The sequence below is a fragment of the Doryrhamphus excisus genome, chromosome 11, assembly GCF_030265055.1.
Source record: "Doryrhamphus excisus isolate RoL2022-K1 chromosome 11, RoL_Dexc_1.0, whole genome shotgun sequence".
Classification (NCBI taxonomy): domain Eukaryota; kingdom Metazoa; phylum Chordata; class Actinopteri; order Syngnathiformes; family Syngnathidae; genus Doryrhamphus; species Doryrhamphus excisus.
The window spans coordinates 8,009,159-8,026,448 of record NC_080476.1 but is presented as its reverse complement, the minus strand read 5'-3'; the positions used below and the strand labels follow the sequence as shown (position 1 = coordinate 8,026,448).

General features: G+C 40.7%; 1 protein-coding gene and 1 long non-coding RNA gene across 4 annotated transcripts; one reads left to right on the top strand and one right to left on the bottom strand.

Annotated features, from left to right (window-relative positions):
- Positions 1 to 70: 70 nt before the first annotated feature.
- LOC131138101 (uncharacterized) lies at positions 71 to 8,757 on the bottom strand. Its single transcript, XR_009132039.1, has 4 exons — positions 8,259 to 8,757; positions 7,147 to 7,268; positions 3,221 to 3,286; positions 71 to 3,144 (listed from the first exon to the last, which is right to left on the bottom strand). It is a non-coding gene; the product is annotated as an uncharacterized LOC131138101 (long non-coding RNA).
- phldb2a (pleckstrin homology-like domain, family B, member 2a) lies at positions 2,485 to 15,704 on the top strand. Of its 3 annotated transcripts, XM_058086730.1 has the most exons (18): positions 2,485 to 2,646; positions 3,536 to 3,638; positions 4,253 to 4,549; positions 4,634 to 5,202; positions 5,279 to 5,599; positions 7,167 to 7,301; positions 7,503 to 7,640; positions 8,476 to 8,619; positions 8,737 to 8,847; positions 8,926 to 9,018; positions 9,113 to 9,250; positions 10,351 to 10,450; positions 11,885 to 12,092; positions 12,169 to 12,259; positions 12,388 to 12,534; positions 12,873 to 13,092; positions 13,166 to 13,251; positions 13,357 to 15,704. In XM_058086730.1, the coding sequence occupies exons 2-18, from the start codon at positions 3,593 to 3,595 to the stop codon at positions 13,495 to 13,497; spliced, it is 2,985 nt and encodes a 994-aa protein (XP_057942713.1). In that variant the 5' UTR covers positions 2,485 to 2,646; positions 3,536 to 3,592; the 3' UTR covers positions 13,498 to 15,704. The 3 variants fall into 3 exon arrangements, with proteins under 3 accessions (XP_057942713.1, XP_057942712.1, XP_057942711.1); XM_058086729.1 differs by having other exon boundaries at positions 4,253 to 5,202; positions 11,888 to 12,092; XM_058086728.1 differs by having other exon boundaries at positions 4,253 to 5,202.
- The last annotated feature ends 1,586 nt before the right edge of the window (positions 15,705 to 17,290 follow it).

Sequence of the window (17,290 nt, the reverse complement as noted above, 5' to 3'; positions counted from 1 at the left end):
CACAATGGTGCAGGACTCATTGAGGTTCGCCTACATAAAGATCCAAACATCACAGCTTCATACATCATCAGGCAACAGGCTGTTGACTGCAGAGGATTGAACCTACAACCCGTGGTGTTGGATGGACCACCCGGCAGAAATGTAACAGACGATTATAATGCGGACGATTCAAGGAAAGAAGAAGAAAAACCAGAAGAGGGACCAAACGCTTGTCAGCAGTTTGTCAATACTCACCCTGAGAATTTTGCAGCAGATGTAAATAATATGTCAGACACTAAATAAAGACCAATCATTTTCATAAGGCTTCCCAGAAATACACCCCATTTTTTTCTCCATTCACTTTTTTCTTGCCGTCTGCTCTGAATTGGAATCACTGGGGCATATGGTTAGACTTAAACCAATGCATAATCACTTGCCGCTTGGTAGCCAATCTTCCCCCAGTCTGGAGGAGGTGTAACATTCCAGTGCTTTGTGGCAAGCACATCTGTGTATAGGCAAAAAGGTGACATTGTTAAATGAGGCCCTGATGAGTCCCATAACTGTTATTTTATAGCCCTCAAATTGTAAAAAAATATGTTTGGTGGGTGATTCTATTAAGAGTGCAAAACAACTGAAGCTCCAGAACATAATTTAAACATGTGACCATTTCCAATAAAAAAGGTTTTGAGGGGGTGTCATGTCTGACTTTTTTCAGTTCTGCACACTTGAGGGTCCATATATAATTGTGGTGCCCCTTATGAGCATATGACTCCATATGCTTTGGAAGACGATGCTAGTGTACATGTAGCACAGATTAGACAAACCATCAGTGACTTATGGCCAATGAGTGTCCCAGCAAGGACACTTTTGCTCAAATTTTACAGATATTTGGTTTGTCAGTACCTAAAATGTGTGCACCAAAATTTGCGGTAATTTAGCTAAACACCCTTAAGTTAGAGTGAGTGTTTTGAAGAGTGCATTGAGCTGTGTGAGAAATTTCAAGTCAATCCGTCCTACTATATATGGTTGAACTTTGGAGTTTAAAGGGGAACTATAATGCTCATTTATCAGCACTTTGTATTGAGTTGTGGACTCCTATAGAGCAACCACACACAATAACCTGCACAGAAAACTTTCTAGATCTTCCAGAATCAATTCCAGCTGTATTTCCTTAGATTTCCCAAACAGTCTGTTTTAATTTATTCCACCCACAGCCTGCCCCCAAGCACGCCCACTCTGCTGTGTACAAAGATTTGCTGGGAGCCATAGCTAACAACCGTAAACAGCAAAGCAGACCTGTGGGGAGGGCAGTCCTCGAGCGTATCTGGCTTACTGTGCATGCCCATATAAGGAAACCAGGCTCATTGTGACATCACAAGGAGCCAGTGTTAGAAAAAAGGTCTGAAACCAAGCATTCAAAGCCATCCCAAACTTCTTTCACGGCTAACGTTCAAATGCACAAACCTCATGCAACATTTTAACTAAATTTATAGGTCAGAAAAGTGGAAAAAGGTATAATAGGTCTCCTTTAAAAACAGCGCCAACATGGGGTGTATTTGTCAGGTTAATAATATCACATGCAACACAGCAGGGGTTCTTCTGTAGACCAATTGTCACCCTTCTGTGTGCAGCGATTTAGTAGTAGAACACTTAGCTTATACAAACAAATACGGTCCACCCCCGAGTGTTATCAACTTTGTGTAGGTGCATGTCATAACCAAAATGTCTTCTTAAAAGTTCCACCCCATTGAAAAATGCATCCTCTGCAATTCACAAGATGTGAAGGTGTGTGTGTGTGTGTGTGTATTCATGTCAAAGATCCAAGGTCTGAGTCTGGAAGTAATCATCTTGTCCAGGCTCGACACAACCCCCCTGCCCATGATGTCATTGAAGTTTTAGTTCCGGGAGGATTGGGGGATTTTCCTTATGTAAGCTTTTCCTGCATCTTTGTATCTACCTGACCTGTATCCAACAATACTTGCTATAAATTTAATCACAAATGAATATATTTACACCACAAGCAAAGTACATTTTAAGTGGTTCTGCTCCCCATCTGTGTGGTTGGACGTCATGAGGGGGAGAGAAGTTTTCTCTCTCTTTATAAAGCAGCCAAAGAGGCCACCCCCGCCTCCACATACCGCAGAAAAACAACAAACCAAAAACTCAAGATATTTTACTACCTAAATGTATACTGTGGATCGGTCTTGTTTTACAGAGAAGTACAGGTTTCATGTATCTGGAGTATTCTGCATTTTTTGCTTCTACTGTATTTCTGGGAGCCAAAAAAAAGAAGTGCCAAGAACTAAACCCTAGGGTTGCATCCAAAAAGTTATCTATTTTTCATTTCTATAGTTTGTTGATGTTGGTATATTTCCAGGTACTTTTAACCTGCTGATTTCATAAAATGCTTATTTCTGTGCAGTACCTCAAACCACCAACAGGGGCAACAGTGCTACCAGATTCAGCAAAGTAACATTCATCAGGCTGCTCTTCTCCCTCTCTCCCTCCCTCCCCTCTCCGGGGAGGTGGGAAGGGTCTCCTGTCTGATCCTTTGTCACAGAAGGACTTTGGGTTTTTTACTCTGCTCCGTCGTCCGTGCAGGGACAAGAGGATTTCACATCCAAACCAGCAGGGACAGCAGCTCTGACGATGCAACACACAACTAAGGTGAGGAGGGGAGCTTTTATTGTGGAAAGTCGGGTCACCCATGTAAATGGAAGACGGAGAGATGCTCACAGAGATGCACGTCCAGGTTGTGGTGAATATGAACTTTCACTTGCAAATTATTGTTGTTTTTTTGTTTTCTTTGACTTAACACTGCTGGGAAGTAACACTAGCCTGTGTACAGTATGTATGCAAATACAGTATGTATTTATGGTGTGTATGGACGTGTATGGAGTTTTGTTCCATTCGTTGGCTATTGGCATAGTCTTTAAAGTGCTGTTTGACATTTGATAATAGTTAGAATGAAGTTGGAAACCAATGTTTTTTAACTAGAGTTTGAACCCGATGCATAAAATCCTCATGCCGCTGCACACATTTAATGAAGTTGCATTGAGCACACTGTTTACATCGTCTTGTTTGTTGACTCTCTGCATTACCCTGCCGGCTTGTAGTCTGGGTGATGCAGTAAAATCGCTCACTCCTGACATGAGGCCCACCTCTCTTTTGGGAGGGAGGGGGGGTCTTAAGAATGAACTCATGCTGATTGATTGTGTGAGTGTGTAAAAGGATACCCTACTTCCTGTAGGCTCGCTCTCCAGACAGCAGGACCACAAAAGTCTCACATCAACCATCTCTTCTTTTTCTGTGAATGTGCGTGTCAGAAAAAGTAGACTTATGAAATCACTTTAATGTAGTATATATATTATTCAATGAAGCCGAAATTTGAATGTGCATGGAATAGCAGCAGTAATGCAGGTTCCTCTGTATTGTTTGAAGCTAATTACATGTTCTGTTCTTGAATGTTCATCCATTTGCATCCACACAACATATTTCCTCACACAGTCCTGTTGCCAGTCTGCAAGTGAAATCATTCTGTTTTCCTCTTTGGCAGCAAATCACATTTGAATCCTGATTCCGACGGAATTGAAGGACAAAGTCAAGAAGCAGGATGCTTCCTCAAAGGGCAACTGTGAGCACACTGGGTTTCGGCTCAGGTAAGAGCCATTTTCCATGCGTGTGTCATGCCTTCCCATTGCATAAATGTTGGATTGGCACAAAGTAACCAGCCAATTACCCGTGTGTGTGAGCATTGTCATGCAAGTCATTGTATTCTCTTGGTACTAAACCAATCGTAACTGGTTGTCTTAGATGATGTTTTGCCTCTCAGTCGATTAGCCAGTTCATCCTAGATGCGCCAAAGACCAGTCATAGATAGACAGGACTAGATAGAATCCTCTTGTACAGAGTGCCCAAAATGTAATGGTACAATTATGTGTCCCAATCAGGCCTAGTTTTTTGTCTTGGTCAGAGTCAGTAGTTTATGTCAATGTGCTCCAGTCTACATGCCCATATAGCGTATTTATGCATGAGCTGGTCGCTGTTCCCATGATGCATTGTGGCTTCTTCCCTTTTTAGAAGACACTTGGCAACCAATAGGGGCAATGTTTGTATTGGGCTTGAAAGTGTATGAGCGCACATTCTTCACTGGTTTTCCCCCACTTACTCAGCACATGGCTGATAGTTCAGCTTATTAAAGCAGCTCCACTTGATGGCATGACCCAAAAAAGTGTCAGGATTATATGCTCTGTTAACTCGCTCCCATCTACAGACTGTGTGAAGATGGAGCCTAGCGGCAGTGGCTCAGTAGCTGGGACCTTGCTCAGGGGGTCCCGCTCTAAGGCGGAGCTTCAGGAGCTGATGGAGACGCTGCAGCGTAGGAAGAGTGCCCTGGAGGCCAGTCTGAGGGCAGCTGAGTGCAACCGCAAGTATTTCAACATGCCTTCCCCTGGTGGACCCCAGTCCAAACGGCCGATATCCATCCTCAGCAACACGGAGCACCAGCCATCTTCTTCTAGAACCTTCTCTTACATGACCAGCAGCAGCGTTCCCCCATCACCTCGCCAGAGTGAGCGCCAGTTAAACTCCAATGGTTTTCTACGTCACTCCACTCCTCGCCACCAGTCACAAGATAGCCTGCTCCTCCCCACAGATGGAAGTTCTCCCCTTTCCTCTTATGGAGAACCACTACCTCGTTCTCCAAGGGTCAAGAGCGGCACAGCTAGTGTCCCTTCAAGTCCTCGAATGGGCCGCAGACTATACTCACAAGGAAAAGCTGTGAGTGATTCCAGGCAGAGGAAATACTCAACAGGTTCCCTCAACAGTCTTGGCATGCACAGTCGTTCCCTACCACGCCTCCACAATCCCATAGATCCTCCAATTTTATCCCTGCCGCCTCATCTACACAGAGGAGGGCGTTCGAACATGGCCCGACGCAGTCTCTCCTCCCTTGAGCAACCACCAGATGTGACAGTACCAGCAAGCATGCCCAATACTCCCAGGAGAGCCAGCATGGCCTCCTTGAGTTCTTTAGGTGTTGAGATAGATGGACCAAACTTAGATGTGAGCTTTGCAGAGCGGAGGTTATCATTTGGGAAGGGAGGGCTGACTCCAGGGCAACGGGTGGGAAGTATCAGCTCGCTGAATGGCAAAGAGGAATTGCGAGACTATCACCAGCACCAGAGAGATGAGAGACTCAGGGAGCAGAAAGTGCAGAAACTGGTGAGTTACTTTTTGACGCTATGCATCATCTTGGAACCCCCACAAAAGACTGTGGTCCACAAACCCTTGTCTACAGGAGAGTCAGCGTCTGGAGACCATCATGAACCTGTGCACTGAGTTCGCACATGTGGAGCCTGAAGGTTCAGCAGTTTCAGACCTGCAGAAGATCAATAAAGAGCTGGAGAAGCTGCAGGTGTCAGACGATGAGTCTGTTTTCTCCGACTCACCTAGCAGCATTGCTCCAGAAAGCTGCTTTGGCATCAAGGGCCGAGATTTGCTTCTCAGTGACGAGCAGCAAGTCGGCAGTCAACAGCAGAACAGCTACAGAGAGGTCCATTCGCCATCTCTGAGCTTGAACAGCAGCGTGCCGTCACCCTCCAGCCACCAGAGATCTAAGGTTATTTGATTTGCTATCTTATGTGTCTTTTCCACTGCATGTTACCTGCTGGATAGAAATGACTGACATCTCCAGTATACGCTCCACCAGGGTTCCTTGCCATGTTTCTTACTGAAACAAAGCTATTTTTGTCAAAACACAAGTAGTACATTATAAAAGCCCCATCTGGAAAACTGCTGGAAATCCCTTTTTACTTAAATAAGGACTCACATGAAACAAAAAAAGCACTTAAACCCAATTTTATCTCCTCTGACTTGGTCTTCTTCATGCCAAGCTATAATAATGAAAGCCAATGGGACGCACCCCTCATGTGGAATGCACTTTATCACATTGCTGAGAGCTTGTTTATCTTTGTTTGTTTATCTTTTGTACAATCGTAGCCAATTATTTCTTTTTTTTCCTCCTCATCACCTTTTAAGGCACAACCAATCAGTCTTGAGGGGTTTTAAAAGACATTATATAGTAAATATTTGGTTGTAACTGGACTTGTGTTGATTGCTGTAAAGTGGAAACATATGCAGTGTGGATGTCTTGCACATGACCCCCCACACACACACCTTGTCGCAAGTTTGTCTTATTTTATTCCTTCCCGTTTGATAGGTTTGTTTTGATAGGGGCATCACATTTCGTAAATGTCCATTAGAGCCTTGATACTACAATTATCATATTTATTCCTTCATGAAGCGTGGTTATGGTTTTTGCTCAGAGCACAGAGTAAATGTATCAAATTGTGCGATTTCAGCTGCCGGGGTCGGCTTCTCCGCCACAGTCTCAGCACTCGAGTTACTGTCTGTGTAAAAGTGAAGCCTTTTTCCACTCTAAAACTGTTACAGCCCAATGGTGTGTCTGGTTTTAATGAAGAAGACCTAGTTGTGCTTCAGCACTCAACCATTCAACTCCACAAGAAAGGGGAGGGGGCGGGGTGGTGTGGGGGGGGGGCAGGAAATGACTCTATCCCACTGAGAATTATTATGTGTGCATTTGTGTGTATCAGTGTGTGTGTGTGTGAGAGTGAATGGAAGAAATCTGGTGTATACACATGGCGGAGACGTTTTTCCAGATGTTTAGAACTTTGTACAAAAAAATGAGACTATTGATTACATCTTAAAAACTTAGGAATAATTCACAAAGAGAACTTTTCTACATTCTGAAATACAAAATATGAGTTGTGGATACCTGCTTTTTTATGTTCTACTAAAACAAGCATAGTCGGTTTGTTTAGAAGAATAACAACACATAATGAACTGTACAGTAATGATTGTTAGTAGATTTTGGATAACTTGTTGGAGCGTTCCATTACACCAAGTCAAAAACAAATCCTGTCGCTGTCAATGATCCAAGTGCTGGGAAGTTAAAACAGCTGCTGCTGTTATTCTCTAAAGTACAAGCCTGTCTATATGTTTGACATCACACTTAATGCAAGAAGCTATGCCTTTATTCCCCCCCTTGTTGTAAAATTGTTACAATGGGGATTTCTAAGTTCACATCATAAACATCCATATGAGATGTCTGTTGTGGGTCTGTGTGTGAGTATTTAAACTACGTACCTTCCTTATATGGTTTGCAGGTGTTGGAGAGTGCGCAGCTGAAACAGGAAGTAACGCATATTGAAGAAGAGAGGATCCAGGTTGTGAACAACATTGAAGAGCTGGAGCAGAAGATTAAAGACCTGGATAACCAGATGGAGGAGTCAGTAAGAGAGGTACTGCATGCCATGGCTGCAAAGAGAAACACACCCAACCCCAAAAACATTTTGACTTGCGGTTCTTGCATTTGGGGCACTGAGCCAAATCAATAGAGAAAAACTGTGATACATCGCTTGCATCACTTGTGCAGGGGTACCTAATGAAGTGTCCAGAGCATGTGTCCAGAGAGATAAGGGATGTATTTTTTGTTCCTACAGATGGAGGTGGAGTGTGCTTTGCTGGAAGGAGAGCAGGAGTCAGAGATGACCCAGCTACAAAAAGAAAAGGAGCTTCTGGACCAACTTAGGGAAAAGATTCATAGTTCCGAGAAAGTTAGCCACACTGAGAAGGCACAGGTAAAAAAAAAATATATATATATATATATATATATACGTATATATAAAGCCAATGTTTGTATCTACGTATGTGATACCAAGGCAATACAGAATACAATACATGAAATGTGTCAACATCAAAAACTACACATAGTTGTCATTCAAATCCTTTGTCCAGGGACTTATACCTGGTTTGTAAACAGTAACAATACTGCATATAAATATAACAATATCAACACTGTAACAATTAACACTGCAACTAACCAGTATTTCCCTAATCAATTAATCTGAAACATGTTGTTTTGATTAATCGACTAATTAGGCCTTAGATAGACCCAATCACTAAAAACCAACCACGGTTTGGATATGTTGCAGTTTCTAAGGCATTTACAAAATATATTTACATTTCAGAGGCTGAACTTTACGTAATTAAAAAAAATAATTGATTACGGTAATTGGATAATCATCTATATGCCCTTGAATGCAGCTCTAGAGACAATACAGTATGAATAATACAGAATGACTGAGTAAGTGTCGAGCTGATACTAATATCAATTTTATTGATATTTAATTGCTCTGTAAACTGTAACAGTGTTTAATAAACGTAATTGTAACACATAAGTGAAAAAGTACACTTACCAGTTGTTCCAAAATGGCAAGTTTATTCTTTGTTGTGATTACTGGCGCGAATTACATCCTGTTTACACTGCTGAGTCCGTCTCCGCTGACCAATAAGAGAAGAGCTATCACGTGGTGTGTTATGGTGCGTTTCAATGAACACGAAATTTTCCCTGATTTTGATGGAGTCTGCGATCCACATTTTGGATTGTAATTTGCATAAACATGTCTGTTACAGGAAGCAGAGGAGCAAACCAAAAGCCTGGAGGATTTGGAGTTCCAGAAATTAGAAAAAGAGATTGACCAAGATGAGGAAAAGGAAAATCAGAGTCATTTACTGAGAGAGATCGCTGACTGTCAACGTCTCGCTATCACACGCAAGGTACATATCGAATATACAGCATTTTTTTATGTTTATTTCTATGAGTTTCAACCGTATATGTTGAAGGTCATGCCATCACATACTATTCAAAGTTAACAACAATGTTCCTTTTCTCAGGAGAGACTTACCACGCTGAAGAAACAGTCCTCGCAGATTGCTCTGCAGTCCCAGCAGGAGAGAGAGAACTTTCAGAGGGAAAAAAACAATCTGCTCATCATGCTGCAGAAGGTAAACCATTTAGCAGTGGCTGATGATGCTGATGATTTTATTGCAATCCCTGACGATGCCATCATGATGGGCCTCCAGGAAAGAGAGAAGCTGGCGTCTTTGGAAGGAAAGTATGCGGAATTGTCTGAGAAGCAGAACTTGGCTAACAGCAACAATACTGCCATCAAAGAGGTGGGTTTATTATAGTGACGCACAGGTCCAGTGGAGTGCATTGTGGTCTTCTACAACTTTATATTTTCTTGTGACGTTTGTGTGCTGATTCTAGCACATACAAACCATGAGGGAAAGGAGGAGAAGCGGCAAAGAAAACTCAGCACATCCAAGTGACAACGGAACTCATAAGAGGAGAGAGCAGCTCGTCACTCTTTATGGAAGAACTCTGGGACGCACCCTTCCACCAAAGGTCATTGGGGTTTATTACTTATTCATCATTGCAGTGTTTCACATCTGAAGGGAAAGGGGTCATAGAGCCTTTATATCTTAAACTGTAGGTGCTCGAATACAATTTATAACTCCGGATAATTACCAATATGGTTGAGTGGTTAGCGCGCAGGCCACACAGCTAGGAGACCCGAGTTCTATTCCACCCTCGGCCATCTCTGTGTGGAGTTTGCATGTTTTCTCCGGGTACTCCGGTTTCCTCCCACATTCCAAAAACATGCTAGGTTAATTGGCGACTCCAAATTGTCCATAGGTATGAATGTGAGTGTGAATGGTTGTTTGTTTATATGTGCCCTGTGATTGGCTGGGGACCAGTTCAGGGCCGAAGACAGCTGGGATAGGCTCCAGCATACCCGCAACCCAAGTGAGGAAAAGCAGTATAGAAAATGTATGAATGAATGAATTAATTAATTAACAAACACAACAACAAAAATAATGTTGTAATTCGGGGAAAATTAAGTTGCAGGAAGAGTTACAGTGCTATTAGAATAAAGTCAAAATATTATGAAATAACGTCCTGAATATCATGTGAAAAAAGTAGTTGGAAATGGAAGAAATTGAAACAAAACGCTGTAGTTTTATGAGAAAAAGGTCAAACTACAATGACAAAAAGGCAGCAGTTTTAAAAGATTTAACTTACAATACTATGAGGAAAACAATAGAACAAAGTTTAAATATTAAAGAAAAAAGTACATTTTTAAAAAGTTATAAATAAATATTATGAGAAAAAAACAAAAAAAGTGGTAATTTTTGGAAAATTAGGTTGGGGAATAAAGTCATAATATTACAAAAAGGACACAGATTACTTAAGGAGAACGTTGAAATAATCAGGAAAGTTTCAAAATAAAAAAACAGCTTTTTTTTTAAATAAATATAATTTAGCATATCTGCATGTGCCGCTTACAAAACATCAACACCCTGACAGGTTGACTATAAGCGGTAGAAAATGAATGAATAATTACTATTGGGTTTTCTGACAATAAAGGGAGATTTTCCACACTTCTGGTTGTACTTAGTAAAGTGACCCAGCATGCACTTTGCTGCTTTCCTCCCACTCCACAGGCCCATCTGCCTTTGTCTCAAAGCTCCAGCTGTGGCAGCGTCATCCCACAAGGCCTCAGCTTCGCCCCTCGAGACCTGAACACTCGCCGTCTGCCAAAAAGTGAGTCATGCTGTTGCATCAAATAAACAGGACAAGCGTATAGCCTGGTTTCTGGACAGCAGACACGGCACTGATGGAACAATCCAGATATGCATGTCATTTATTGAATTGGCATTCATTTGGAATTGTCATTATTATAATTTTCTCATTGTGTCTTGGCTGTGTGCAGGTTTTTTCCCATAGGAGCTTGCATATTGTACAAATTAAAATTCCCATTTGTGGAGTCATTGTGTATTCAGTGCTGGTTTGAAACAGTATCTCACAAAAGGGAGGACACCACAAAGATATAACTTAAGAGTAGTCAGTGTACGGCTGGTATAGCAGCATATACAGTATTTATAGTCCACTGAAAGTAAGTCAGCAAACAGCCACTATTGCCCAAATTAGCCGTGAAACACAAGTGAGTAGCAACATAATTGCCAAGCATGGTGACTTTGGCATCATGGTCTGGGGATGCTGAGTACTGCAGCGATGCAATTCATAGAGCAGGGGTCTCAAACTCAATTTACTTGGGGGCCACTGGAGCTCGGGTCTGGGTGAGACTGGGCCGCATCAGGTTTTCCAACAAAAAAAAAAAAATGCATTTATTAAAAACAAAAAAAATTAAAAAACGTCGCTTTGGTTCCAATTTTCTACAATAAAAGCTCTGATAAAACATTCCACTGTTCTCAAATATCTTACTTTTTATTTTTCTACACAAAATAAAATGAAAAATAAATAAACAAATCAAGAATAAAGAAAATCAATCAATCAGTAATAAATAAATAAATATAATAATAATAGTAATAATAAAACGGCAAATAATAAAAACTTAAGAAACCACATATAGTTGGTGGGTAGACAAATTATTTTTTTCAGATTAAAATTAACAAAGCATTATTAGAGCCCTGTAGATATGACAAAACATTTATACTCTTTTTATTTACAACATATTGCGCAACTGCAGGGTCTTGAGACACGCAAACTAGCGACCTAAACGGTATTTAAAAGTTATTTCCTTTAAACTTAAATAGCCAAAAACTTACCACTTCCACACGGATAGGGAGGATAACTATTAACAGTTATTTAACCTTTAACATGAACATTAATCAAACGTAATAATTTTTTCTGGGTACATGATACCATACAGCATCCATATCAAACTTGCGCGGGCCGCACTAACATTAAACTTTCATATCAAGGCGGGGGCCTCAAACTAGTGTCCTGTGGGCCACATTTGGCCCACGTGTTTGAGACCCCTGTCATAGAGGGAACCATGAACATATACACTACTGTATGAAAAGTCCAGTATATCGATATCAATTAGTGTTTGGTGTAACTAAAATAATAGCTCATCCATGTGGAAGAACAAAAATATTGTTGAATATATTGAGAAATGTTTTTGCTGCACAACAGAACTGCCTGGATGCAACATTTAAAACTCTCATCTGTCAGCAGGCAACAGCCACACTCACATGAATGACGCCGTGCACGACAGACAGAGAAAAAGTGATTTCTGTAACCGACTGCTGTCAGAGCCCAATGTTTTCCTCGACTCTTTGTCCTACCCGGATAACAGCCAAGCCTCTGACACAGTTAGTGTGGACAGCTCTGACAGTCTGGAGACCAGCTTCTCCGCATGCTCTCCGGATAACATCTCCAGGTTGGAACTCATGGCGAGTATGTACAACCAAGTGTGTGTGTCTCCTCCAAACCAAATCTAACTCTTGTGTTGTCAGCGCCAGTATGTCCAACATGGCCAAGCTTGAGGAGATGGAGCGTTTACTCCGAGAGGCGCAGGTGGAAAAGCTACGACTGCTTGAGCACAGGGTAAGACTTCATCGCCAAATGTGCACAGTAAGATTCAGCACATAAGCAGGATGTGAAGTGCTGCCTTTAGGGTACAGTATGTGCTGCGTCTGATGCTGAGTCTAAGAAACCTGATGTTGCACATGTAGGAACGTGAGATGGAGATACGCAGGCATGCCCTGGAGGAGGAGCGAAGAAGGAGGGAGGAACTGGAGAAACGACTGCAGGAGGAGACGACCAGGAGACAGAGACTTGTGGAACGGGAGGTGAAGCTCAGGGAGAAACAAAGATCTCAGGTATTCCATCATAGACACATGTATATCTTACATTAGGTACACCTGAACACAACTAGACAGCCAATACAAGATCTGTATCAAAAATTGGCACATTTTAGGGTAAAAAAAAAGGATGCATCATACTAAGGTTTGTCATGTTTTTCTAACCTTTTTGAGCTACGTGTGTCGAAAATAGTATAAAATAGTACAAATAATACTGTAAGCTGCCACCACAATAATAAAAATATGATTAAATTAGTGTAGATCTAAACTGAGCATTGTTTATTTAAAATAACATGACTACTAATGGAATTCTTGATGAAGTGTCACATGTGTGATCTAATAAATTTGGCCCACAGTCCAGACTCCTGACACGCTACCTGCCTGTGAGGAAAGATGACTTCGACCTCCACGACCACATTGAGGCAGCGGGACACAATCCGGATGCTTGCTTCCATCTGGCCATCACAGACAAAACATGTCGAGGTTTCCTTGTCAAGATGGGGGGCAAAATCAAGACATGGAAGAAACGCTGGTTCGTGTTTGACCAGAATCGCAGGACGCTCACATACTATGCAGGTGAGTAACTCCTCCTCCGTTTAAAAAAGAGAGGATGACACTCTTTAAATTTTTTTGCCCTTTTGAACCACAGATAAACATGAAACCAAGATGAAAGGAGTCATTTACTTCCAGGCCATAGAGGAGGTGTACTATGACCATTTGAAGAATGCACACAAAGTAAGCATTTTCTCTGCCTTATTATTATTATTATTTTTACTATCATTGACACCTTTCCTCACTCTCTCTCCAATCTTTAAAACAACATCACCTTCTCCACACAAGAGTCCCAACCCCTCGCTGACCTTTAGTGTGAAGACTCATGATCGAGTGTACTACATGGTGGCCCCGTCTCCTGAGGCCATGCGTATCTGGATGGATGTTATCGTGACAGGTGCAGAGGGACACATGCACTTCATGGTCTAACGCATCCTTAAAGGGGTTTTTCAGTGTGTGTCTGTGTGTGTGTGTTTGAATGGGAAAACCTGAATGCTCTATCATGTAATCAAGTATATCGATCATAATATACCAGTCTCATCATGAAGCTATTGTTGGGTTTAAATCAGGGGTGTCCAAAGTGGGCCATTTGAGGCCTTCGGCTGCTTTTTTAATTGGCTTGCAGCAGCAATAATTGAAAACTCAGCAGGAATTCCACACCAATAAAGTAAAAAAAAACAATATTTTGAGAAACAAAGTGTGAATGGTTGTTTGTCTATATGTGCCCTGCGATTGGCTGGCAACCAGTCCGGGTTGAACCCGGCCTCTCGCCCAAGGACAGCTGGAATAGGCTCTATCTTACCATAGGATAAGCGGAATAGAAAATGGATGGATGGATGAACAAACACAACAAATAATGTTGTAATTTGGGGAAACTTAAGTTGCGGGAAGAGTTACAGCTACTGGAATAAAGTCAAAATATTATGAAATAACGTCATGAATATCATGTGAAAAAGTAGTTGGAAATGGAAGAAATTAAAACAAAACGCTGTAATTTTATGAGAATAAAGTCAAACTACAATGACAAAAAGGCAGTTTTACAAGATTTAACTTGTAATACTATGAGGAAAAACAATAAAACAAAGTTTAAATGTTAAAGAAAAAAGTACATTTTTAAAAAGTTGTAACTATGAGAAAAAAAAATAAGTGGTAATTTTTGGAAAATTAGGTTGGGGAATAAAGTCATAATATTACAAAAAGGACACAGATTACTTAAGGAGAACGTTGAAATAATTAGGAAAGTTTCAATATTTAAAAAACCCAGCTATTTTTATTTTGTAGAAATAAATTTTAATTTAGCATATCTGCATGTGCCGCTTATAAAACATCAACGTCACCCTGACATCCTTTCATTTTTTGGTACTGTATGTGGACACCCCTGCACTAAATCAACATTCTTTTGTAATGTAACAAGTTAAAAAAACAGTCCTGGCTTGTATCTACTTGTATCAGTTTGAGGCCATCTACTCCAAAATAGTACAGCTGAAATCTGCGAAAACCAGGTTGCATTGAACGCAGCAGTGGGAACAGACTTGCAAACAAAGCAATGATGACAAACCAGAGTCTATACTATATATTTCTTAGCCCAGGTAAGGGCAGCAAGAAAAGCGGTGCCCGTGGAGTTAGCATCCAGTTAGCACGTGTGTTGATGTTATCATTGCCAGTTGTGTATATTCAAGCAGCAGTACCTGGTAGTAGTAGTACCAGCTTTTGCCAATAGACATATCAGTGGCTAACATAGCCATGCACAGCCGTGTAGCCTAATGTGCAGTGAAAAAGGGGCATTAGGGAAAAACTCGTTACAATTGGTGATTAAAACACACAGTAACCTTCTTGTTTAAGGTGCGTGGCTGCTGTTTTAACCTCATATAATCTGACGCACTTTCATTCCATAAAGAGAGAGGTCCATATCACTTTGTAACCTCCATCATTTCTCTTTACCTTAATCACTATATTAAGTCATGTTTTTACATGAATTCACATATTGCCACATATTTTTAAATGGGCTGTGTTATTGTGATGTGTTATTTTACCTCTTATAAACGCCAGCATTTTATGAAGTGTTTGTTTGCACCAAAATGAAATGAATGTAAAGCCAAATAAATTGTGAAATATTGTATTAAATTCACCATTAATTTAATTGTGAAATGTAATTCAATGTTAAGGAATTGTACATTTTATGACCAATATACATTATTATTGGCTCACATTGCAGTTCGTCCAATCAGACCATTGACCCCGCCCTTCACTTTTTTAATGGGCGACAATTATTGTTATTTTTGGCTTTATATTGATTTAATTTGGGTACCCGCCATAGTTTGTGATTGCTGCTGCCGGTCTTACTACAAAAAAATAGCGCCCTCTAGCTGTAACACAGGCTGCTAACACAATGCGATGAGGTCATGCACACATTTCAGTATTATTTTTCACCAGCAGAGGCCCTCAGTGCGAGAGTTATTGCACCAAAATGACGTAATGCTTTCATCCATCTGTCATTGAGCAGTAAAAAAAGTGTCTGATGTCCCCATTTCATATCAATATGCTCTTGTATATGAGTTGTATATCACATTTATATATTTTTGTATTGCACAATACAGTACATGGTTGACATTTTTTTACATTTTGTGTCCTCAAGGAAATTTAAATAAATACTTTTTAATAAGAATTTCATTTTTTTATTTATTTTAGTGATCAGTATTAAGCATCCCATCACATGTAAATAACATGATGGCCTTAATAAACTCATAAATACAATGTGCCTATAATGAATGTGCGCATGAGTAAGCACGTGAATTGTGTGTGACCTGCTCCAGGCAAAATAATAACGATCTGTATACAGTAACTTAACCTGGATACAGAAACATAATTTAACCCCCTAAATAAGATTAAAGTACATGTTTAATTCTTATATTTTAATTTTAGTATTGAAGGCACTCATGTTTAGAAACTCCTCCCACTATTGCTCACACACCTCTTCTATTGGGTGACCTCGTGGGGTTGGCATAGAAACACAGAATGAAGCGTGCTAAATTGGGCTCTAAAGAGGCACATCTCTCTCCAGAGGCAGATGCAGACACATACGCATCCACAACATGCACTAGGGTGGCCGTCCCAGTGTGATGCACCCACAATGCACTGGGACAACACACACACACACACAAACACCTTATTGTCTAAGGAAGCTTATGCAATGTAATTCAGAAGTTAACTCTTTAGTGTGTTCCGTGGCCATAAAGGCGGTTGTCGTTCTTACTTATAAGCGTGGAAGAGGTATTATCATGTGAATGGTTATGGACAAAAGACTGCATTCAGTGAACTTTCTTAAATGGGTTTTCCTATTCCAAGTCGCAGCAGGGATCATGCTATATGTTTCCTTAGTGTATAATAAAATTATGATTGCTTCCAATTATTTCTGCATGCTCCTAAAGACTATGTTTAATAGCTATTCGCTGCAAAAAAATATCCTTGTGTTGCACTGTTATGTGTGATGTGCCATATCTTCTTGGGACGTGGCGCCATATCTTCTTGGGATACTGAAGTAGAAAGATGTATTTTTAGTCCCAACACATCTACAGTGTCCTATTTTTGTTGTGCTAACTAATGAAAACATGCACCTCTACTTGGTTGGCCAAGCTATTGTTTTTATGAAAAACACATTACATGATGGTGCTGTTATTAAACCTGTCCACAGTTGGACTGACTTGAAATTTCTCACACAAAACACCCACTGTAACTGTTCGGTTGAATACAACTGGGTGAACAACTGCCATCATGACTGAAGAACTAATTGATTAAGTCATTGACTGTCTGCCGAATGGTTATAAATATATCAGGATATCTGCATTAATTGTATGCTAGCATGTCCTCTAATGCATTTGGAGCACAATCCATAGGGCCACCACAAATCCATCATAATTTTACTCCTTGCAGAATGTTTGACAGAGGTGCATTACAGACCACAAATGGCAATGACCCCAATTTGCACCCCCCCTTCGTGTTAACAAGCTATGCATGATACTTGTGCCTTCTATTCAGGTCAGTGAGCTTGTAGCGTGCAGGCTGTCTCCTGTGAGGAGGTCACAGTGAAACCATGCTGGGATTTGAGCAGCGAAAATATTCCTATATGCTCTCATTTTTATACTCAGTGACAGCATTATGTCATTCTTCCATATTAAAAGGAGCTGAAAGGCCGTTCTTTCTTCATCTTAAATCCTAATTTAAA

Bases quoted from the DNA above. Each gene is read 5' to 3' on its own strand.
- phldb2a (XM_058086728.1), top strand. From the start codon at position 3,593: ATGCTTCCTCAAAGGGCAACTGTGAGCACACTGGGTTTCGGCTCAG. The intron at 12,093-12,168 runs GTTGGAACTCAT...TTGTGTTGTCAG, and splicing joins TCTCCGGATAACATCTCCAG to CGCCAGTATGTCCAACATGG. The intron at 12,535-12,872 runs GTATTCCATCAT...TTTGGCCCACAG, and splicing joins GGGAGAAACAAAGATCTCAG to TCCAGACTCCTGACACGCTA.